Source organism: Prosopis cineraria, unplaced genomic scaffold, assembly GCF_029017545.1.
Source record: "Prosopis cineraria cultivar Desert tree isolate PC_DT_omini unplaced genomic scaffold, ASM2901754v1 PC10, whole genome shotgun sequence".
Taxonomy (NCBI): Eukaryota; Viridiplantae; Streptophyta; class Magnoliopsida; order Fabales; family Fabaceae; genus Prosopis; species Prosopis cineraria.
The window spans coordinates 771166-796811 of NW_026555341.1; the positions used below are offsets into that span (position 1 = coordinate 771166).

General features: G+C 33.1%; 3 protein-coding genes and 1 non-coding gene across 10 annotated transcripts; 1 reads left to right on the forward strand and 3 right to left on the reverse strand.

The window, feature by feature from the left end:
- The first annotated feature begins 2321 nt into the window (after window positions 1–2321).
- TRNAE-UUC (transfer RNA glutamic acid (anticodon UUC)) lies at window positions 2322–2393 on the forward strand. The gene has a single exon. It is a non-coding gene; the product is annotated as a tRNA-Glu (tRNA).
- Window positions 2394–7127: 4734 nt separating this feature from the next.
- On the reverse strand, window positions 7128–9267 carry LOC129322767 (uncharacterized). Its single transcript, XM_054969139.1, has 4 exons — window positions 9066–9267; window positions 8927–8981; window positions 8369–8505; window positions 7128–7541 (listed from the first exon to the last, which is right to left on the reverse strand). Exons 1-3 carry the CDS (start codon window positions 9161–9163, stop codon window positions 8377–8379), a joined length of 282 nt encoding a protein of 93 aa, XP_054825114.1. The 5' UTR covers window positions 9164–9267; the 3' UTR covers window positions 7128–7541; window positions 8369–8376.
- Window positions 9268–11539: 2272 nt separating this feature from the next.
- Window positions 11540–12982, reverse strand: LOC129323212 (SKP1-like protein 1A). Its single transcript, XM_054969820.1, has 2 exons — window positions 12573–12982; window positions 11540–11845 (listed from the first exon to the last, which is right to left on the reverse strand). The coding sequence occupies exons 1-2, from the start codon at window positions 12858–12860 to the stop codon at window positions 11672–11674; spliced, it is 462 nt and encodes a 153-aa protein (XP_054825795.1). The 5' UTR covers window positions 12861–12982; the 3' UTR covers window positions 11540–11671.
- Window positions 12983–16867: 3885 nt separating this feature from the next.
- LOC129322095 (protein MID1-COMPLEMENTING ACTIVITY 1-like) lies at window positions 16868–23986 on the reverse strand. Of its 7 annotated transcripts, none has more exons than XM_054968144.1 (7): window positions 22149–23984; window positions 21449–21849; window positions 20725–20825; window positions 19731–19802; window positions 18243–18349; window positions 17703–17796; window positions 16868–17112 (listed from the first exon to the last, which is right to left on the reverse strand). In XM_054968144.1, the coding sequence occupies exons 1-7, from the start codon at window positions 22587–22589 to the stop codon at window positions 17090–17092; spliced, it is 1239 nt and encodes a 412-aa protein (XP_054824119.1). In that variant the 5' UTR covers window positions 22590–23984; the 3' UTR covers window positions 16868–17089. The 7 variants fall into 7 exon arrangements, with proteins under 7 accessions (XP_054824119.1, XP_054824115.1, XP_054824118.1 ...); XM_054968140.1 differs by lacking the exon at window positions 16868–17112 and having other exon boundaries at window positions 17149–17796; window positions 22149–22980; window positions 23548–23984; XM_054968143.1 differs by lacking the exon at window positions 16868–17112 and having other exon boundaries at window positions 17149–17796; window positions 22149–22564; window positions 22849–23984.
- Window positions 23987–25646: the final 1660 nt, after the last annotated feature.

A 25646-nucleotide genomic window follows, 5' to 3' on the forward strand; every position in this document is an offset into this window, starting at 1 on the left:
TCGGGTGGTGCAAGTGATGACGATGCTAAAAATGATATATATCACTGGTTTAAGAATTAGACAATCTCTAGTCAGATAAGATTCAACGTAAAATATAAAGGATGGGACGATATCTATGCTCTGAAATTTCTTCGCCATCGCTATTAACATCTCTTTATTTCTTCAATTATTTACGAGTATTGGTTTACGGAATGTTACTGACCAATAGGCAAAGCCTTTTCCCTCCAAAATCAAGGGGGTCGCTTTGTGTTGTGTTCGATTTATGTGAGGAAAAACTGAGTGGCTTCACGTCCCAATTTCGCTTGTCGGCGTTTAATTTCGGGGAAATGAATACCCATGAATAGAGGGTCGCTGGATATTTTCTTCAGGTGTTAGTGATTTGATCAGCTAATAAGAGCCTAAGGAGTTTATGGAGTGTCGCTGTTTTTCGTCAGTTAAAAATTCCATCTAAACGAAAAGGCTGTGGCATTTTTATAAATTATGAGTGAGAATTTAATTATATTTTTTGTTGAAATCAATATTAATTTTTTTTTAACTTTTAAAGTTTGTTTCATCAATTTTTTTTAAAGAAAATGTCAATTTGCATATCGGTTCTCATGTACTGGAAATTTGATGATAACTCCTGAACTAGTATCAGGATGGGACTCAATTAAACAATCCATGCGTGAGAGAAGTCTTTCTGTTTTGGACTGTCAGGTCGAACTAATCGGACGCACGAGCTGGGCTGTTCAGTGCAATTCGACAGTAATAACTGATGCAGCGTTAATTGCCTCTTTGCTTTCTATTTCTATTTTTTGTTTTTAAAAATTATTTTGTAATATGATTTTTAAAATTATTCTTTTTTAAAAAATAAAATGACAATGTGTTGGGTTATGTTAATTTTAAAACATTTTTAGAATTCTAAAATAGACTAATAGTGATAGTTATAGGTGGTTAATAATAATAATGATTAATGATATAAATTGATTATAATAATTTTAATTTTTAATAATTAAATGTAGCGTATCTTGTAAACAAGAAAAAACAAAAACAATTTGAGGTTGTTTCTATTTTTTTTAAACGAAAAATGAAAACAATTAGCCAATCAAGTTTTTAAATATCTGTTGTTAGAAAGAGAGGCAAAAAAGGCCTCAATATCTCTTTTTTTTTAAAAAAAAAAGATATGTAAGCTGTGGGATTCGAATCCCCTCTATTCCCTTCCTCAATGTATTCGTTTATACCAAATCCCATCCATTCATTTAATTATTCACTTCAATATTTTTGAAAATAAGTTTATAATTCTTATTTATCATAATCATCAAATCAATATTATCAATCTCATACCATTAAATGAAATGAGTAATGACATAGATGAATGACATTGGGTATACTATTATTAGTTTGGATACTTGTTTATAAAGAAATTGTGTTATTTACATTTTAATTTTTTTTTAAATTTAGCATATGATAGCATCAAAGAAAATATAAGCAATTTTGGAAAAATACAATCATTTTTAGTTTTAAAATACTATACTTCTGAGTACAATCCCGGGTTTATTTTTCCCCCCTTAGTTTCAAATGAAATGTAGCGTTTTTTTTTTTTTTGGGTGGGGTTGAAAGAAGAATTATAACAGAGGATATTAAGTTATTTTCATGTCAAGCAAGAGGTTCGCGGGTGGGTTATAAAGATCAAGACCTGCATTTTAATGATACTGCCACCTACAAAATTACAAGGTTTATTTTGAAGATGCCATTTTTTTTTTTGCCAAATTTAATGTCATGTTTAAAAATATAAAGTATTTTCATATCTTTTAAGAATAGTTAATGAGATTTTTTTAAAATGATCTTAATGAATATTCAAAATTAATGATGTTTTAATATTTATTTGTAATAAAAATATTAATTGTTTTGTTGAAGGATAGAAATTATTTAATATTTGATTATATTTCAAATAAGATTGCTTTTATTAAGAGTATATTTGTAAGAAATAAAAAAAAGAAAAAACAAGTTTTGATATCTACACTTTGCTCATATTTTGTTATAGGTTCTTGTATTTTTTTTTTATACTTTAGGTCTCTACATTTTTATTTTTAATGTTTTATATTCATTTAAGGTGCTTACACTTTGATCATTTTAGTTATTGAGGGACTTAGAATACTAAAAATGAAGGTGTACTGATGTAAAGCACTAAAAAAAGTATAAAGATCTATATAGCAAAATATGAATAAAATGTAAGGATTAAAAGTTATGTTTTTTCCCAAAAAAAAAAAAAAAAGCAATGATAGTATGATAGAATGGCTTTTCATTTAAATTAGTTAAGCCGTAGCATTAATTCAACAAGATCCGTTGTCGTCCAGCGGTTAGGATATCTGGCTTTCACCCAGGAGACCCGGGTTCGATTCCCGGCAACGGAAGGACAAAGACTCTGTTTTTTTTACCCATTGTCAAGGGCTTAACCAGGTGGGCCCGGCCCCTTTCTTAGATGCACCTATGAAACAGATCCAGTCATGTTCTAGTTGGGTCACTATGGTGCCCAAACCCGAATGCCAACCACACTCTCTATGGACTGGATGTGAGACAGTGACAGGGTTGTGGCTCTGTTAAGAAGATTAATCACATCCACAAGATCACTGCTGATCTCCACTGCTTTAAGTCCATGCCCCAACAAATTTTTTGCAATCCTCTCTTTGGTGCTTGGGGTCGTGGTATGCCCTGTGAAAAACCTGTACTTTGACAACTAACATGGTTTCTTTAAAGCGGATCTGATGCAATACCATTTTCAATCTTCAATTTAATTTAACATTCGCTTACGTTATTTTTGCACTTGAATCCCGCTTGCTTTCTTATTGGGATCCAATGCTCTTTCCATTTTATATGGCTTTTGATTAGGTTTCGTTGACCTAAACGTCCCTATAATTGGATGATAAAGATCCCAGGCAACGTTTAGTTCTTATTTAGACCGTTCAGGATATATTTTATTTTCTATTCCAAAAAAAAATTAGAATTGTTATAAATACTATATTGCATGGATGTTCATAAACTCTCAATTCTTGACCTTCCATATCTCACATTCTATAACCTCTCTCTAATGAATGGTTTTAAGAGTTTTTCTTATATTCAATACTCAAAAAGGTTATATATTGTATATTGATGTGAATTAATTTTATTATTCAATCTATTATAACTCTTGAGTGAGGTTGAAGGCTATAAATAAAGGACATGTACTACAGATTTGTGAGACTTGTGTAAAAATGAATATTACTACTCCTTTCTCTTTAATTCTTCATTGTTTTGTTCATTTCTCTCATCTTAGATCTCTCTTATATTTTGTTCAATTATCTCTCATAATGAAAAATATGACTCACATATCTAAGTTAGAGCTTCGTTTTATCAAGAGTCTAGAGATGATAGCTTAATTGAAGTGACTTTTTAGTTGTTTGTAAATTGAAAAGCACTTTGGCCTCCAAGTGAAGTGCATATCATTTGGTTATTATATGTTAATAAATATCTTTAAAATTTGAAAAAGGCAGAAATAAAAAGGATATGTTTGCTTACCTTAAACATTCAAGGAAGAGATTGTTGGAATACAAATATGTGTTAACGTTGGATGAAAATCCCCTTATATATTTATTTCCTCTCAAAGCACAATAAACATCCCTAATTAATATTATGTTGAAATTGTAAATCAATCACAAATCATTGAAATTGTAAATTTTATTATTAGTTAAAAAATGTTACAATAAACTAAAAGTTTCCTGATGTTAATAGATATATTGTTGGCATAACTTGTTTGATTATATTGGATGATATATATGATGTAAATAATTATTGACAATATATATTTATATCCAATCCATTAAAGAACCAAAAGATTCTTCATAAATAGCTAACGTATATATTAAATAATTAGATAATTAGTATGTGTTGTTTGTTCTCAAATAGATTATTATAAAAATATCACTAGTTATCGTTTTGAATGAATCTTCACATTTTTTGAATTACATCAAATTCATATATATGGGCCGATTCACATAGCATATGAACCATATAAGTATTTGATAAATTTGGTAAATGTATCTATACAATGGTTGCGAGTATGATTATTTTTAATTTTCAACTTGGAGTTTGCAAGATTGTTTGAATAAAACATCATAGTGAATTCATAATTTCCAAAGTATGTGATTCAATTTCTATTAATAATTCGAGTGAATTTATATCTTAGGCTTTACAATAATATACTTATCAGAAAAATAGTTGAAAAGCCTACTCTACAAAGTGATTTAACAAAATCATTTATTAAAGCCTCCACAAAAAGCTAGATCAATACTTATGAGAATAAAATTTTTATTTTAGCATTGGCATATTTTTTGTTACATGTTGCAGCACTTATACATATTAAGCTAATAAAATTTTCTTACTAAAATTAACTTTTAGTCAGGAGCCATATATTTTTCACATTTAAATGTGCAATATTTATTTTTAACATTCCACCACATTGCACATAAATGAATTTTTAAAGAAATTCGGGAATAAATGTTACGTGAAAATTCGTTCTTCTTCTTTGTCTCTAAATGAAACAAAAGAATGTTTTCAAAAGAAAATAAATGAAATTATGAAACTTATAATATATGATGAGTTGATTGTTAGTTAACCAAGTTTTTTCAATATAAGGGGGAGCAAAAGAATAGCTGAAAAAGAAAATATATGAAATATATTATTATCATATCCTCTCAAATAATAACATGAATCAGAAGTTCATTAAATGCATTCATAAAATATTGCAAGATATATGCCATATGCAATTATATATTGACAAAAATAAAAATTATTGAATCTCATATTCAAACTGAAGATGCTCCAATTATTATAAAAGAAAGTGAGGCATGCCTGAAGCATGAAAGATCAATTGATTCCAAATTTAAATATCTTGAAAAAGAAGGTGTATATAATTAAAATGATTATATTAAGGAGGCAGACACTCTAAAAGAGAGTTAAGACATAACTAATTATGAAAACCTCGGAAGAGGTTCAGGTATTTGAAAGTAATAAAGAGATTTATATCGTTATGTCACAATTGAAAAAATGGAACCGAGAATATAAAGTTGTCAACAACAATTTTAATAATAATATCATGTAATCAAATGAGGATCTTATATACAAATATGGTATAGATGGTAGATAGAGAGATGATTGGCCAATTAAAAAATAAATAAATGGTGCAATTTGAGTAAAATTATATTTATTTTAAATATATGAAAAGTCATGGACCTGTAATCCAAATACCTGAAGTGTAAAATTATCATGAGATATATAAACATTTTCACAATGGTCTAATAATGATCATGACCAAATAGGTTATCTTGTGGTGAATTTTTTTTATTATATCATTAATTTAATATTATATGAAATTAAAATATGATGTGTCTACTATACATTATAAAACATGCATATGATTCACTAAATAGTGAAATTTACATAAAAATCCTTGAAGGATAAAAAATGCTAGAAGCATGACTAAGACAATTATTTATTATGTTAAGTGGATTAAAATAATCTAAATATGTATAATTAACTCAATGTATATGCTTTAAAAGAATGTATAATTTCACATTTTACTCAACTTGTAAATTAAATTATTGAATATCTCAATGATTTCAAAATCATTATATTTTATGAAAATATTTCTATAAAATATATTGAATTTAATGGTAAGCACCATATATTTATTTTATGATAATATTTATATATTTTGTTAATGTTTCATTTGTTGTAATTTTGGAAGCAAAATTAGGTTACTATAAATACACGATTGATTGAACATGCAGATACAAGATATGTCATGATGATTTTTAAAAATAATTGTTCTTTTATGATCTCTACAATACATTAGACAAATAGAGTATATATCGATAATTCAACATATCCAAAAAATATGTTAAAAGAATATTTGTATGATGAAAATGCATCATGCATAAGTTGGCTAAAAAGAAGATATGCTTGAAAAAGTATTAGCAACAATCACATTTAAAAAATTAGTATTATCTATTAAGATACAATAACAAGAAATGATATTATTATCAGGAGGAATTAAATTGATATCGTCATCATTAGGAAAAATGAAGTTCATGCTATACTCTTTTTTTTCATATCCAAAATTTTGTCTCAGAGAATTTTTCTGATAAGGTTTTTAATAGGTAGCTCCAATATATATTGTGTTTTTTTTTTCCTTCACTAGGGTTTTATCTCATTGAGCTTTTCCTAATAAAATTTAACGAAGCACAATATTCATCCATAAACATCCAAAGGAGTGTTATAAATATTATATTGCATATAGGTTCATAAACTCTTCTAACTCTTGACCTTTCAAATCTCACAATCTATAACCTCTAATGAATGGCTTTAGGAGTTTTTCTCATTTTTAATATTCAAAAAGTTATATATTATATATTGATGTAAATTAATTTTACTACTTAATTTATTGTAACTCTTGAGCGAAGTCGGAGCCTATAAATGAAAATCATGTACTACACATTTGTGAGACGTATGTAAAAATAAATATTACTATTCATTTCTCTCCAATCCTCTCGTTCTGTTCATTTCTCTCATCTTACATTCCCCTTATATTTCATAACAAAAATGACACTTGCATCTATTAACTACTAATCTCACAGGAAATAATGCAAGAAATATAAATCGTAAACATTCCATCGCTTCTCACTTCTCAGAAGGCCTTTTATCAACAAAACCAACGCCAGATGGTTCTCTTGGAGAGCCCCTATGTCCATGCAATAGTTTTCGGCACCCCACAATCCTAGCGCGCCCCACCCACCACCCCCCCCCCTCCCAAAAAAAAAAAAAAAACCAGCTTGGGCAGATTTTATTCGAACACCCCCATACAATAATAGTTTTTTCTTGACGCCAAAAATATAAATAATAATAGTAGCTTTTTCTTCATTTTTAAATTTATTTTTCTCCAACCGCCAAGCTATCTCGCAAGTCCTACGCGTCTTGAACGACGTTTATAACTGGTTTCATGCTCTTCACATCAAACGAGGATTATGCACAATTTCATCAATAAGTGCTCGTAAATTGCCATAACCACGAGGCATATAACACATCCCTGTTTAAAAAGTTAAACATCGCATCTGTGGAGAAGAAAATTCAATTCCTGAATATGCCGATTCCCTTCAAGTCACTGCAACTATGCTCGGTAAATCTATCATACCAAATTTATAGGTAAACCAAGTCATCCAAAAAATAGAAATAGAAAAAGAAATGTGTGTAATTCTTTTATTAACATGTTATATCTCTTTCCCATTTAGCTTTATTTACCGATAGGTGTACTTGTCCCTATACTCGGTAACTTACCAACCACAACAAAATATTATAACCTCAGTTTTCTGCAAACAAGCTAAAATCAAATTCTATCATACGCTATTCCGGCACAATGCAACCCAAACGAAGAATGACGTACTGATTTGCTGCAGTAAATTGCAAAATATCTTCACAATCGAGCACAATCTTGAGTTGTTAGTTGTTACTCATAAGAATAACATCATAACCTGGTATAAACAACACATATCAGTAAGAATTAGAACATAGTAAAAAGCTAATACTTGTTCGGAAGTAGGGCTGACAATCCAGTCAAAAACATAGTTAAAAATAAGACCTGCAAGCTTTGAATCGTTTATGTAAACACACTGTCCTCAAGGCAAGATTTATCCCCCATGAAGATAACAGCGTATTAACAAAATTAAATCAGAAAGGAATCCACAACCATGAAACAATAGACTTGGCAACAACATTCCAGCTACCATGCTCCAAAAATAAATTTGATTTTACCCCTTGTTAATATTAGCGACGGACCGAGGTCTGGAGCACTCTTTCAGCAAAGCATACCAATCCCTCACAGACAGAGACCCTTCTATCAGGACGGAGGACTTGGAGTACATTTTTTATACTCATGTGGTACGATACAAATGGAACTGTCTTCAGTCTTCTTTTCTCTCAATTGTAATGAACTTTCGTATGTTTATAAGCGTGTGGTTGTTTGCCCATAGACATATATATACGACTACTCAGTGCGTAATCCAACATTTTTTCTACAAAGTAAAATCAGGGATACATGAATATCCCGGACCCGGATTACCTTTTGATAGCACACAATCAGTTTGTAACACAAAATCTTCACTTTTAAAAACCGATTCTTCCCCCGGTGGTAAAAATAAAGAGGAGAATGAAAAACATGAGCTTTCCATTCCGGATTATCCGCTCAGATTTAGCTGCAGGCTAATAGATGGCTGATCATCAAATGGAGAGAGACATAAAAGGAAAGTAATAGGAACAGCCAATATCAACTAATAATTAATACAAAGATCTAATGTCATACAGTTCGATTTAAGAATTTCTTCCATGACTCTCCTCAGTTCTTGATGATGAATTGGCAGCATCCTCGGGCTTCGGTGTATCTTCTTCCTCAACTATCTTCCCATCCATTGGAACTAAGCTAGGAATCCCGTTTTTTATCTAACAGACAAAATGGGATATAATCGATCACAACGAAAGTGGCTCGCCTATTTCTGGCTCTATTCTTGAATTTACAGAGATTATTGCATTTTTTTTTTTGGGCCATCAAGATAGTCACTTTTTGAGACCCAAAATTATGGGCAAACGGTAGTCGAAGTGCTTCCACGAAAGCTTGTATAGAATGAAATATCAGCCATCAAAGAAAGAACAAACAGATAAATAAACCTTAAACTTTCCACACTAAACCAGACGAAGCTCCTCGAAGTCCAAGCTCATTTGATATCTTCAATTTCAACTTTGGAAAAAATTCCCATTATAAAAACAAACTTGGAGTTCACACCTCTTCGAAGAATCTTTAAAATCTAGAGCATAATACGAAGCGCACAAAACAATAAATATAATAAGCGGACGCAAAACTCACAGGAAAGGAAACGCCGATGGCATCACTGATTAGGGAATTCGCGTGTTCACAGAACCTACCCAACAAGAGAATGAAATAAATGATAAACTTCCCAGTGATCAAAAAAATGAAATCATCGTAAATGAGAATCCATGAGTACCTCAACGGTTGCTTTGAGAGAGGACAAACCAGTATCTCCATTAGGGTCTTCGCCAGTGGCTCTGCTTTTTGCAGAAGCGCTTTGCTCGTCCTCACCATTTCATCTATAACTATCCTACTTCCCGAGTCGCCCCTTTCTGCAGCTACGCCTCACATATGAATAAGAGCCGAAATTTTGCTCACGGAGGACAAAAACCGACGGGTAACCCGGAAATGGATTGTAGACTTTCAGTAGAGAGAAGGCCCAATGTATTGGAGGATTAAAATTTATTCTTTCAGCCCATTGAAGGCAAATTAACAAAGTAAAATCAGCACTTTTATTTTATGGCTTAATACCAATGGCATGTTGCCGCAGCTGCACCTATATCCTAGGTTGCATAGATATGAATATGAGTATTCGATACGATATGATATGAAAATACAAAAAATTTTCAAAATTTTAGAATGCAGATACAGGGATATTTATAATATATATTTCAACATTTTATGATATAAGTATAAGTATTTTAATTTTTAAACAAAAATTTTTAAAGTAATATAAAGATATTTATAATAATTAATTAAAATATTATGTGTTTTTTTAAGTTTTTAAGTGATATGGTAAAAAATTATTGAAAAAAAATTATATCACAAATGGTAGAATATAGGATACGTATGCAAAAATATCCTATAAATATCATATCAGATACGTATCGGATACAGGTACATTTATTTTTTTAAAGTATCTGTGCTACATAGCCTATATCCCTCCCATGACATCGAAGACCATGGGTATGCCGTATGAACCTATGGGTGTGCATGTGTCGGTTCACTGGGATGTTTTGTTAGGTGCGTGTTTTTAATTATCCTTAATTGAAGAAACGGAGGTTTTAATACCAATTTATTTTATCATATTATAATTAGAGTGAATTCTCATATTTGCACATAAATCAAAATGGGTAGCTTTAATTAGTGTAATTTTTTTATCCCCACAGCACTTAACATAAACTTTGTTTTTTGGACCAGCGAACGTAAACTTTATTTAAGAGATGTTGGTCTCTTCCGTTTTACCAAACCACAATTAATACAATAAAATATTAAAAACTTGCTATATTATTTTTTTTAAAAAAGTTATATCTAAAGTTTCTCTGAAAATTATATTAAGATCTTTAAATATAAATCTACATATATCTCCACACAGGTTGGGGATTCTTACACCGTTCAGAAGGAATCCAGTGCTAAAGGATGTAATTTTGTCAACTTAACCACCATTGGATTTTAATAAACCAACAAAATTGTTTGAGGGGAAGTGAGAGACTCCACTTCAACTAGTAGCATAGCTCAAATGGAATTTACTTGGAAGATCAGCCCTCCCGCATAGTGAAAGCATATTCGGAAGCCTCACGAAGAGCTGTCTTCATTTATTTCTCGTGTTTAGGGTGAGAATAGGTTAAATTACTATAACCTAACCTACTTCAAATTTAACTTAATCTATCTATTAAATACATTCAGATCAAATTCAAACCCTTAATTAAGCCTATTTAACTAGATAAACTAAACCTATTTTTTTAAAGTTTAACCTACAGGCTCAATAATATACCACAAGCACATTAATTTCAACCGTTAATTTTTAATTAATTAATTTTTTTATTTCTTATTATATTTTCAATCATATTAAGCTTATATATTAATTTTAATGTTCTTCTTTTTCTGTTATATATTGTATTGTATTTGATAAATCTTTTCAATTATTATATATTATAATTGTTAAAATTAAACTATATATTATATACCATCATCATAATTTTAAAATACATTTGAGACATTTAAAATTAAAATACAAACCAATTTAAAATACAGATTTTTTAATAAGCTATTAAGTACTTTTTGATCAGGCCAAGCTTCATTTAAAATAGACTAAACTTAAATCATTAAAAAAACCTTATTCAACTTCAAACCAAGCTCAACACACAAATTTAGACCTACTTGACCAAACCCATTTCCAATCCCACTTATCCTGTCTGCCAATGGCGCAAAAGCGTCAGCCACTAAGCTACAGATAATGGCTACAGCTTCTACGTTACGACTTTATTAACTCAAGAACACCTAATCATTGCATTGGCACAAACTCGTTTGATTAACCCCCACGCAATGTCACCCGTTAACTAAAAGCATAACCGTTACTCTTAACACGCCTAAAAGGCAAGCACCTCCAGCACACAGCAGACAAGACTTACCCAAGCCAAGTTACGGATGAATGATGAACACGCACGGCGGAAGACCCCTTTTTTTCTCGCCAAAGAAACTTGGATCCAATAATTGCGAAGCACGGATTCAAGAACACAGGGAAGGACAGATTACCATGTGTTATACGATACTGAATATCACGAACCAAATCTTACGGGAATAAATGAACAGTTGGTTTCATGACAGAATCAAAACACTCGCCCCTCTCACCCCCATCTTCAGCTATTTACAATTCAAAATGCACATCAGTTCAAGAAGAAAGACATGTCTGAGACGAGATAATAGTCACCAGATACATAGATTCAGCAAAATATACCAAGTATATCACATAAACCGACATAGCAAGTTATTGAAACTTCAGAATGCTCAATACATGATATCTCATTCAAATGCCCATTGGTTTTCACGCCGAACTTCCTCCTCCTCCTCCGGAGTAAAGTCATTCTTAATATTAAAGGTCTTGCGAATTTCCTCAGGAGTCTTTCCCTTGATCATGTCCGCTACAGTCTGGCATGTAAGGTCCAGCAGGCTCTTGATGTTCAAGTAATTTGCAGCCTAGAAAAAAGAAAAATGTCATGAATACCATGCAACTAAAGCAGCCATTGCCTGAAAGTACTTGGACCAGGACTACGTTGAAAGAGTATTATAACAAAGCAAACAAGCAAACACAACCGCAGTCTTTTCAATTAACATTCTGTACACGGGCAAAAATTAGATGGACTTCCAAACTAAGGACTCCCATCATGCAATTTTATACGCATGGCATGTAAACTGAATAGACAACCGAAATCAATGCAATATTCCTGCAATACTTAGGCGGACAACATAGTGTTCGGGCACTTAAAAAAATAGTTTTGCCACTGGCTGTAAAAGAATAGCGCAGATGAACAGACAGAGGAAAGCGGCAAAAAGCGAAAACCAATATTCACAACCAATTGTTAGTGGCTGAACAATCAGAAAACCAAATAAGAGCTCAACCAATAAGACGACGTTGTAATCACAAAAGATTAGCTTGGAGCGCTGCATCAAACTAATCCGTCAATCAAGGGCAAACAAATGCGTTCCACAGCAGAAAAGGCTTAGTTACACTACCCCGCCCTCAGAGGGGAAGTAATACCAAAAGAATATCACCAATAATATCAATACCACAAAAACCCCCAATTCCAATATACTTTAACCCTAATGATTGTAAAATTATATCTCACAGGACCGGAACCGAAACGACAGCAAACAAAACTACCAAGCCTACAACACAACATTACAAAAGGGGAAATTAACTGACCAGGATGAGATCGAAGAGTGTGGCCTGGTCAACCCTGACGAAATCAGCATCCCAATCCCTAAGTTGCCCTTCAGTAATTTTCTCCTCAGAATTGGCAACATCGACGTGCTTCTTGCAGTATTCGATGACCTTAGCCAAGATCTTGCTGGTCACATTTGGAAGGGGGATTCCACTGTCAGCACAATCATCCTCGATCATGTGTTTGATGGTCTGAGACTCAAGCGCCACGGCCTCGTCAACTTCAAAAGGCTCGCCATCGGAGCTCTTCAAGGTGATCTTTTTCGACATGATCGACAGGTATGGAATGGGTCAGATTCTGCGGTCGTTACAGGGGGAGGGAGAACAAGCAAATCTCTAACCCTAATCCCGGGAAAAAGAAATTTTCTGATCGGGGGGAAGGGGTTCGAAGGCACGGGCTTGCATACTTATAGAGCTACTAGAAGCTTCAAGATTCTATCGACGGTGGATTTCGTGGCTCCTGTTTCATCCAAGGAAGACATCCAGCCTTACACGTGTTCATATTTGATTGATGAATCTTTTCTCTTTTTCGGCCGAAAACGTTTCATATCTCAGATTTGACAAAGGGCAATATCAATTGATGACCACCAGAGTTAAGATTCTGATTTTTCACTGCATCTCTTAATTCTTGATTTAAAAAATAAAGTTTCATAAAAAAATAATTTAATTATCTCTATTAATGAAAGAAAAACAATGATATGTAAATTGATCGCTAAGGCCTTAATATGTTACTGTCATTCATAAAATGGTTGATGTTAAAATATAAATTATTTATTATTTATATAAGGTGAATACTTATTCCATTAAGCCTGTATTGTCATTTTGTCAGTTTTATTAAAATTTAAATATGTTGTTATCAATCATAAATTAGTTATTGCTAAGGCCCAAATGATTTGTTATGTATGTAATATGAACGCTTATCCTATTAAACTTGAATTGTTATTTTTTCAATATTGATACATTTTTAATGTGTTGTTATTAATCATGCATTAATTATTATCAAAACTTAAATAGTCTGATGTTTACGCAAAATTAACATTTGTCCCATTAAATATGTGTAGTCAAATTTTTAATCTCATTAAACTTTAAATATATTATTATTAATCACAAATTAATTGTTATCAAAATTTAAATAGCTTGTTGTTTATGAAAAATGAACACATATTTCATTAAACTTGTAGTGTCAATTTTTCAATTTTATTAAATTTTAAATATATTATTATTAATTATGAATTGATTATTATCAAGATTTGATGTTATTTATAAGGGGTGAATACTTGTTATTTTAAATTTTAAAGATAGTTCAGTTATTTTTTATAAAAAATTATTTTCAGCTAAGGACTAAAGGGTAAAGTGAAAAATTAAAATTTTAATATCTTTTTTTGATATAAAATACATCCAGTAGTCCTTTGGTGATATTTTCACTTTGATAAAATCAGTTTTCCTATTTTTTTACTGAAGATAAATATTTTTTCATTTAATAGGTGGATTTCTACGTTCATATTATATAGAAATTAATTTAAGGGTTAAAGGATAAATTTATTTTAAAACTTTTTTTACGTGTTTTATATCTTAAATTTTACCGGGAATAATATTACTCCAAAACTTTCAAAATCAGTACAATATAAACTCACCGTTAAATATGTTGAGCAAGTGAATCACATGCGGCAGACTTACGTGGGGGGAAAAAAAGAAAGAACTCATCTGACTCCCAAATCTAACCTCAATCGATCTCCTTCGGCAGCTTCAGCGTGCATCTTTATCTCCCCACCTCACAATGACCTGTCCAATCCGACGTCCTCAACTCCTTCAACCTTCTAGACTTCAGTTGATCTCCTCCGACGGCCATCGCACCGTCCTTCTAAAGAAGCTCGATCCAAGACCCACAAAAGGGGCTGGTTCCAAAAGCCCGAAGAAAAGCTTTAATTCATCTTAGATTGGTTCTGTAAAAGAATAGGTTCTCCAATTATCTCAAAGTTAGAGGTCACAGAAATTACTTCAAAAGGCCAATCTCGATTTTGAGCACAAAGAAGAATATATGATTTGTCGCTTAAAAATTAAAAAAAGATTAAAGAGAAAGAAAGAGGGAGAGCATTATGCACTGATGTTTTCAATGATATGCAAATTTGATTAAAGTGACAGCGATTGAACTGAATAAATGTTTATAATCAGGAAAAAAGACAAATAAAGTAGAGTCTGATTCCAAAACATATACAAGGAAAACGTCAACATACAAGGAGGAAAAGGAAAATGGCATACTCATAGATCTCGAAGAAGCAAGCTTAACGAAGAAAAAAAAATCCCAATAACCGACTTCAGCGAACAATCAAGTTCTCTAAACTTGAGGAGAAAGTCTCCACGAGAATAATTAATGAAACCAACCCATTTGCTAGAAGGTTCAATCATGGTACATACGAAACTTGGAACTCTCAGATTGACCCCCGAGAAAGCAGAGTTTAAAAGCATACTCGGCCACAGGTGAAAGTCGACACGCCTCCTTTGCTGATGCAACGACGAGCGAATCAACGCCAACAAGGCTCTCTTCACTGTATCTCCCTCGATGCCGCTCAGTTCGTCATTGCTAATCCACGCGTGTTGAGCTGCGCGGGCACGGACGATGAGTGGCCGGAGACGATGAGAGTCCAACTCAGCATCTTGGCGTCCATTGGTCAAAGAAATCAATTTAACGATAAACCTTGGTGGGAGTTAATGATGATGGGTCGCATTCCACTGTTTTTTAAAGTTTCAGGACAATTTTGTTTCAAATAAAAACTTTAAAATATTTGGTGCATCTTAAAAAAAAAAAAAGTTCTATAATAAATTTGCCTTTTAAGTTCAATTCAGTTTTGGAAACTTCCCTTTAAATTTGTTTTAATTTGTTTGTCACAAGTTTATAATTTGCTTTGTACTAAATTTGACTTTGATCAAATTTGAGCATTCATTATGAATCTATTTGTAGATAAAAATATTTTGTCTTCTAAAAATTTAGTCTGTTAAATCAATCAAGTGAATGTGTATATACACGCACGCACGCACGCACGTGCATGTGTATAATAAAAAATTATCTTAAAAAAAATATTGTCAAACTTTGCTATCTTACCAAACTTGTTTTTGGATTAAAACAAGTTTTTTTTTTTTTTTTTTTTGCCAACGTATGAAAACAGGATAAGCTAACACCCTTAAATATATTATCAAATATGATTTAAGATAATTTTTTAAATGTGATTTTTTTGAAGAAATTACATATAAGTCCCATAAAGTAAATTTATTTATAAATAAGTTTTGTGAAGTTCAAAAACTATAATTAAGTCTCTTGAAACTTGAATGTAGTTTGAAATTAGAGTAAAATGACAATGATACTTTTATTAAATATATATATATATTATATAATTTAAATAATTTACAATTATTTTATCTATAATTTATAATTATAACTTTAATTTTTTATAGTTGTAACTTCACATGTGTAATGGTTAAACTGATATAAAAAATTTAACTATTAAATTTGTGAAACTACAGTTATAAAAAATTAAAATTATAGTTATAAATTATTAATAAATTAATTGTAAACAATTAAAATTAATGTTAAACTTTGTTATTAATGCATAATTATTTAACTATTGAATATTTAAAATTATTATTAGAAAAAGTTAAAATTATAATTGAAAATTGTTGACGAAATAGTTGTAAATTAATTGTTTAATTGATACTCCTTCCGTCTCAAATTATAAGACACTTTTAGACAAAATTTTACATACCAATAAAGTTCATTAAATACACTTTATAACCTTACTTTTTCAAGACAAAAATATAAACGTTAAAAAATACCCTCTATTTAATATTTCATTAATAAAAGAATATTAAAAAAATAAAATATATGAAAAATATAATATTGAGAAAATATCATTCATGAAACTTTATTTTTATTAAAGTATCTTATATTTTGAGACGCTGAATCTTCTCTAAAAATATCTGATAATTTGAGACAGGGGGAATATAATATGTTTAATGAGAGTATTATTGTCTTTGCAATCTAAATTTATATTATACACAAGTCTCCAGAGATTTGATTATAACTTTTAAATTTTATAAAATTTAATTTGTAAATAAATTTACCCTATAGAATCTATACGTAATTTTATTTTATTTTTGCATTCACAAATTTAGACCCTCAACTTCAATTTTCTAGAAAAAGAATCAAATTTCTTCCACTCAACCAAGCCATTATTAACAAAATTTAAATACTTTCATATTATTTTTATAAAAAGAAAATTTGTATGTAGAATCCTCAGCATGGGTTCAGGTCGAAAAAGTAGAGAAAAACAAGTGAAGATAAACGAAAGCAGCTCGGAAAAGAGAATAGAACCATTTCAGAAATCGGAACGTTGGGGAAGTCGCCGGGGCAAAGTCAGCGCAGCACAAGAAATATAAAATTAACAGAAAAAAGAGCAAGCTTTCTGCTTTCGACCACAAGTAGCTGAGATAAGTGAAGCAAGGGATTAATCGTGACCGAACCTCATATCTGCATGATATAACGAAAAAAGAACAAGTCATCAAATTTCAACAAGAAAGTGTTTTCTTGCCAAACGAAGGCGTTGTCCAACCATATAATACGATAATTGTAATTTTATGGTAGATACTATTTACAAGAGTTCTGTACAAGAAACATCTGCCATTCTAAGATCAGGGCCGAGTTGGGTCAGTCAAATTGTCAACGGAGTTACACAAAAGCGATGCGCCCAAATCCCACTAAACAACAAATGATATGTAGATCAAGATTCCATATGCTGTGGGGGTGGAGGGCTTGTACTTGTCTTGTCAGATCCTGCGATGCGATTTACACCAAGGTATACGTTTGGAGTGCTGAATGGAAACTTAAAGGAACTCGTGCTAAGGAAAATCAACAATAAATTTCGCAGTGAAACAGGGAGAAAACTTAATAAAGCCAAGGGAGGACCATTCACCAGGTTTGGCTCAGAAAAAGAAAGGCGAGGGACCAAGGCACATGCAAGGTAGGCATCCTTAAAAGTACGAATTAACAGAATTCACAGCAATTCTAGTGGTGACATTGCCCACAATGATATAGCAAGCTGAAGGGCGAGAAGGACATACCACAAACCCCACGGATCTCCACTTCCCTCCATTCTTGGACAAGGGCGCAGCAGCAGCACATTAAATGGGATAGAAAATCATCAACGTAGCCACCCTGCACAGGCATGTTGGTAAGCAGCATAATATTTGGAAAGACCAGAGAATGCCAGAGCCAAGTAAGTAGTAATAGTAATTAATTTCGATGCTTATTTAAGCCTCAAAAATACATTATCTATATCCTTTAAATCAGCTTCTTCATTGGATGATCAGGATCCGAACAAAAATAGAGTTGGTAGAAATCACAAAAGAAAAGGCACTGTGTTGGTGATATGATTTCAGCAGCCGGCCAACCGATATTAGGATACTCCCCGTGATAACATGATCACATTGTCCATCGTAAGAAAATCAGTGTTTCAGAGACTTCACTTTTAGAATTAAAAAACATGACCACACACGTCTTAAAAGAAGCTAAACACATGGGTTTTGAGCAGATGGGTTCATTCCTCAAATGGTGTGCTTGTGAGAGACGATCATATTCATGCACAAGGAAATCAGTCTTACTGTGATGTTCAACATTTTCCGAAGCTTCCTCCTGATACAGCAAGTATAGCAACAGCATGACAAAACTAATGAATATGCCATCAACTCATTACATGCTTCTGCAGAAGCTGAAAAACAGAAAACTGAGATTATAGCAGCATAGCCACAAATAAAGATGCAATTGTAAAAAAATGAACCAGAAAGAAAGGAGAATAGCATCAAATTCGAATACATGTGCAAAATTTATAAGTCTTAGCGTAATCCTGAAAGTTAAAGCAAAGGTCTCAATTTTTAGTCTATTCTCCATAACCCAACAAAGCCTCTAATTTTATTTCTATGGCATAGAAGTATAAAACAATATGACAAAGTCAAGTTATCCCTTCATTGTTGATATTATGCTACCCACAAAGTAAGATGTGATGATTTCACCATTGGTCATAATGGTAAATGGCATGTGGCGCAGCACCTGAGTGTTCAACCATGCAATACTTGTGATGCATGCAAAATGTGCAAATTTACGTGATGATTTGTATGCACCATATGAGAAACAGAGAGAGAGGGAGAAATAGAAAGCATGGTTTCAGGCCAGCATCAGCACCTTCTTCAAGAGAGGAGAACACGAAAAATCAGATTATGGTTTTTGTAGTTCGGTCAGCTGTTTTCTCTTTTCTTCCTTCCTATCTCACTTCAAGCTTCTTTCTAATCCTGCTCCAATTCAAAGACCACGTGGCTTCTTTTTGTATGAAACTGCCAATTTGTTTTGATTTTTTTCTGGGAATTCCATAGTTATGGTCGCTTCCATTTTGCAAATTAGCAGTTAAGGTCCAATTCCCTTTCTGTTTTTAAATCCCAAAAATTAGCCTTGCTATGTTACAAGCAGCGTGAGGTTGTCTTCTGATGTATCATCTTCACAATTGCTTTTTCATTAGACAAAAATGTTAGCCGAATTTTCTGTTAACTAGAGCAATAATATATACTTGTTTTTTAGTATCTGAAAAGAAAGACTTATTAGAACATTATTCACATAATAATATTGTTTGGAATTAAATATCTCTCTCACTATTAAAATGTACTCATTTTTATTTAAAAAAAATTCATTTTTGCTGCCATTAGGCAAGGTGCATCAGCGTAGCTTGTTTGTAAATTTTTGCCTTCTGATTATGAATTTTATAACAGCCATTAAGGAGAGGTATTTGGCTCGTCCATTCTCTTCACCATCATGAAGTAGAGTAGAAATGTGATAATTTTTTTATGTTTACTCCATCACGACTTTGTGATATCAGCTCATATAGAAACTGTGAAAGTAGCAGTGGAATTAAACCCTGTTCTAAGCTGAGTCGAACCCAAATGACATCAACGTCCCACAGGATTGATTTGATCTAACTGAATTCTATAGCCTTGTCTGTAAGCTTAGCAAAAGCAAGAAATACATGCGAACAAAACAGATCTCAGATTTATATCCATCACTCAAAAGCTGAAAGACATTATATTAATGTTTAGCTTACTTACATATGTGCCTGTTTGTTGCAACAGTAGCAATCTTTGAAAATGTCCCGCAAGGATAGAAGAAAGTTTTTATACCTGCAAAAAAGAAAGCTCTTGCTATTTGAAGCAGCGTGCAACTTGGATGAAACATCACAAACTATTGGACTGTTGACCCCTATCCATTTCACATGGATGACATTCTACTACCCTTGAGTTTGGTTTCCTCTACTTCTTAAAGACACAATTCCTCCACAATAGTAATTCAGTCTTTAACATGCAAAGGAAAAGAAAAGAGAATCCCTGCTCCCACAATGACCACTGTAAACTTCTGTTCTCATTCAAATCTTGCGGAAAAACAGTTCTAAACACAGGTATCTCATGCACAACACAGATGCTCTACTTCCGGAATTCTAATTGTTGCTTCTATTTTCCAAATAGCACAGCCGCGTGTTTCATCCAGTTAGGTGTCAAACAGCCTCTCATCCAAACCCCACACAAAAGTATAACTTGCAGGCATTAAAATAGAAGATACCAATGATGTTAACTGACAGAATCATGCTACCCATTAATGATAAGCAGATAATATACCCAGAAAAGGGGAGTGTTAAGAAATCTTCACAGTACTAAAACTGAACCCTTTTAATATTTACACTTAGGGTCTTCTTAAATCTTGAAAAACGGTCAAAATAATTAGAAATTAGATGTTATGTGGAAGTGTACCTCTGACTGAAAGTATATTCCGAAGGTAAAGCATGCAACTCTTAAAGATGCATGAATTACAAGAATACACAAACAGTTTACAACAAAATGCATACAGTAAATTAATAACCATCAATATCCATTCAATATAAAACAAAATTATTGAGAGCTGCATTGTACACAAGATGTGAACAGTGCAGTCCATCTTAAGATTCATGCGAATGCAGAGGCCTATCTAGTTGGTATTGTTGAATAGCACGCTTCCTTCGTAAATGACCGTGCCCAATGAAACTAGAATTAACAGCAGATGAGTGCATACATAGAGAGGGTTCAGAACAACAAGAAAGTAAATCAGTGTGCCATTCTCCCAGCTGATATGAACCTTCAGTGGGCAGCAGATCCTTTCCTGAAACTAAAGATCTGCTTGTGCCAGATACAAAAGCATCAGTCTGAGAATCAAATTAAGTTTGCAACAGAAGACATTAATAAAATAATGTGCCAGAAAAAGAAGAGATTAGAGAAGCCCAAAACTTAAGGTGGTTTAAGCTGCTCTAAGTTAAAATTACAAGTCCAATTTTGAGCCTGCCTGGCTGTCAGCAGTGACTGGCTTAAAACTAATATTTCTCTAATCCCTATTTATAAATCACTTCCAACATATTTTAACAAAACAAAGGAAATCTGTAAAACTCACTAACTCTGTCCAACAATTTGATAAATTCTTAACTTTCCCTATTTATAAATCACTTCCAACATATTTTAACAAAACAAAGGAAATCTGTAAAACTCACTAACTCTGTCCAACAATTTGATAAATTCTTAACTTTACTTCTATTAAATATGCATACTTTAATAACGTATTTTCTCTCAATAACATTTAATGGAAGGTAAAAGGAGAAATTTATAATAAAAATTTAATGATGTGACTTATAGTAAAAAAATAATCTGATCTCCGCACCTTATAAGTAGGGCTGGAGGGAATTAATACTTATTTTCAGTCATGATCAGTGGCATGAGTGCACATATAGTTGGGACTTGATCATTACCTTAACGCTGAAGATGTGTCACGTTCTGTGTGATATTTATCATCAGATGCTTGGCCTTTCTCATTATTGTCATATGTTTTCTTATGACTCTTTTCAGGGGAACACTTCTCGGGAAGAGAGTAAGCTGCAGCTTCCGTCACGTCCAATAAACGTTGAATGACTTCACACTGATTCATATCCAAATTTGCCTGCGACCGTTGTAGCTCTAATTTAAGCTTTTCATTTTCTTTTTTAAGTGCTTCATTGAAAGGCAAGTTGGGGTAAGAAAAGGAAAGAGATTTCTTGAGCACCACAGCATCATCTTTGTCAGGTTCAGGTTTTAATATCACAGTCTGCACCTTTTGTTCCTCATCATCCAATGTGTATTCATGCTGATCCTTCTCAATAGCTTCAAGTCTCTCCTGGATATTTCAGAGGAGAAGATTGTCAACGTCATTCAGAGAGAATTTGCAACCAAAATGGACCAAACAAAGATGCTGCAATAGAGTTGAAAAGTTGAACACATCACACTTCTCAAAGATATAGAGAAAAGACCAAGTTCTGATTAATTTGGATTCCATAAAATTGGATTTATGTATAAGGAACATGTATAACAAACTTTTAAGAGGAACCACAAACTTTTTCCTCTTTTTTTCTGGTAAAAGGAACATGCATGACAAGTGATAGCTGATGATCGAACACAATTAAATAGAGCATATACCCTGACACGAGTATTGTCCACCAGAGTGATGAGAGGAACAAGACGTAGGTAACTGTCAATTTCATTCTGAGCCTTTCTGAATTGATAAACAATGTTCCAGCCCATGGCCAGCAAATATAGATAGCTCCGGTCCTGACAACTGTTGACCAAAACGTAAGACCTTCTTAGAGCATCTTCAAGCTGCTCCAGAGGCTCCCGAGTTTCTGGATATTTTTTCAGCTCTGAGATCTTGAGCTGCTCCAGCAAATTCCCAATCAACTTCAGATGCTGTGCAAACTGCCTGCAGTTCTTCTTGTGCATCCGTGCCGTACTTGCAGCTTTTACAATCATTCCAATCAACCGCACAGCATCCAAGCCCGTCAGCTGGACTACATTTGCAATTTCCCCAAGATGGTCCCATGAAGATGCCATGCTATCTGAACATAAATAAGAAAACCACATAATATAGCCCACAACATCAAATTACAAAAATGGTGATTCATTTCCCATAACTTCCATCATAAGAAGGGAAAGGAGATTAGATAAAAAGGAATTCAGACAGAAACTTGCCGACCAAAATCTATGCCTAATAATAACTCAGGATACAAAGTAAAGTCTGAAAACGTTGTAGAATTCAGATATATGGATTCATTTAACTTCTACTTAGCGAATAAAATTGCTATTACTGGGTATAATACTTGCAATGTGTTGCTCTACCTACGCTGCCAAAGACTAGCAAATTTTACGCCGCTAAATAGTCAGAGATTTTAAGCCGGATGAAGCCTCCCCTCTAAAAGAAGAGTTCAGAAATGGCATCTCCTTCCAAGATCTCGGATATTTAGAGACAGAGGCACTGCAAAACGTAGCAAATGCAATTAAAGCAGTGAAGAAGAGAAAGGGGAAATACTAAATCAACAAATCACGGGGATATCAGTGACGCTTCTTGACTCGCTTTTCTACTGAGGAGATAAAGTTAAAAAGAGGAACTTGGGCCCTAAATCAACAAACGTAGACTAAGAAATTCAATTGTTTCATTTTCTAAATCTTGTTATTTTTTGTCAATGAAGAAATCTAAAAATCGCAACCACTCAGTTTAAGTTCTATAACTGAACCACTTGACCAAGCCAGGATCAGAAATCACTATCCAACTGTTCCTATATTTCATTATTCGAAGGGAGGGAAGATGAAAGCAAAAAACAAAAAAAGTGACTGAACCAGAAACATGTAAGAATGGTCAAAGCTTCAATTCAGAATGCAGATTAGTTAGACAAACTACGCCCAAAAGACTCAAAGACACTTCTAGCCTGCTCCCGATAATGCATCACCAGATGTAATATTTGTGGTTCTGAGTTCCTGAGAATGATGAAAGAAGAGACGTAAAGATGGGAGAGAAAAAAATAAAATTCTGGCAATGACAGACATTGCTTTGCGCAAATGAGTTTCCACTCGTTCTCCTGTGCGGAACTCTGGAGGATTTGGGCAGAGAAATGCAGAAAGCTACTCAGAGTGCCTTTCTCTCCCTTCCCCTTCTCGCTCACAGGCCACAGCTACGATATTGTTTGTCTCTCTCTACTCTAGTGCGGCGCAGAGTTTGGCCTCAAGTGCTTCCCACGCAGTCGCATCTCCACGAGACACGAGCAAGGGTCTTGCGGTTGCCAGCTCCGAGGTCATCAGTGCCATTATGTCGCTCTTCTAATTACGAGAGTGCCACTCATACTCGTGCCGTGTCCATCTCCGTGGTTCGTGACGGCGTCGCCGGTACGAGGCTACGAGACAGTAATAGTGGTGTGGAAGCGATGTGCAATGCATGAACAGCGTCTTTCTTGGGGGATGACCAGTTGACCACGAGTGCTTTCACACCTGCCGGTTTGCATTTTTGTTCATCTTCTTATTATATGAGTGCGGAGTTCCGCACTGTAACAAAAAGTTGAGTTTATCATCTTGAAGGAAAAAACATTGCATTTTTGTGAATAAAAGCTTGGCTGATTTAACGGACTGTCTTGTATGTAAAATATGCGGGGTGGGAACAACTTGGACGTAATTGATAGATCTGGGACTGCAGTCGTCATTATCGGTTTTTGGTTGGGCTTAGGAAGAATGATAAGTAAAATTTAACAACCTTGTAAGAATATTAATATTAAATTAAAATTTTTTAATATCAATATTTTCAAATTCAATACTCATTTTTTTTTATGTTTTGATAGTAGAATTCTTAATTTGACACCAATTTTTTTTACAAAGCCTTCATTTGTCATTTTTTCTTGGTCTTAACCAGTCAAAATGATTAGTCCACCAAGAATGACTTGTGAGTTTAAATTGTAAAAAAATTAATTGTTTTTATAATTTTGACTTAGGTATAACTCAATTTTTGAACTATGATTCATTATAACTCAATCCTTATAATTTTAACTCTATCATAACTCAATTTTAAATTTTACCTCTTACAATTCAATCCCTGTAGTTTTAACAATTTAAAAGTCTATTTGAATTTCAGTTGAGTATAATTAATTATAAAAATAATTTATTAATATGATTAATTTTTATTATAATTGATTATGTTATAACGTAAATTATTTGGATATTGTATTTTTAGAATTAATTTTAATAGAATTGAATATGTTTAGATGATTTAGTACGAATCAAATTTAGCAACACAAATTACCATAAAAAGACATTGCTTGTCAAAGTTAAATTATTGATAAAATTGAATATATTATTATTAAATTTGTTAAAATTTATTTAAGAAGTAAAATATATTATTTAACATATATATCTGACTAATTATAGAAATTTTAATTATATTAATATTAACATTTTACCTATACAATCAATTATTTTGTTCAAAGAAGCTCTGTGGGATAGCCTATTGCAAAACGTTATCCTACCTATACCTGATTAATTATAGAAATTTTAAATTTTATTATATTATAATATTAAATTTAATTTAATGTTGTTATTATTTACTGCTAGTTGTCACGGATGATATCTCCGTGATCGTGTAAAGACCAATGTAATAAACGATCCGCTGGTTAGCCTCGCACAATATAGGTAAAGGGGGAGACATTAACATTGGGGGTGTTCTGCCTCAGTTTTCGGACTGAGTGCACAACTGGTCGGGGGCTGGTGCCGCCTCCCCGATGAGCCCATGGCAGGGCGAAATCAGTGTGATCCGTATGTGGTAAGGCTTGTCCTGAGGATTATGGGGTCCTCCAGGACGCCGCACGGGCGCCGTGTGTTGCGCCAGACTCTCAGCCCGTGACAAAGTGGTATCAGAGCAGGACGTACTTTACTGTCGTGTGCCTGTGGGGTCCCATGTTGGGACTGGTCGACCTCGGCACTGCTCCAGAAAGGCCTCCGAAAAGGTGGGTCCAAAAGTGGGGACTCGGGCGGGAAGGTTGGCCGTTGTCGACTCCACTCCTGTTGGCTCGCAGGTGCAAGTGGGTCCGAAGAGTGCAGGACTCGGGTGGCCACTCAACAGTAAGCTGATGTGTTTGTGGCAGTACTGTACGTACGATCCTT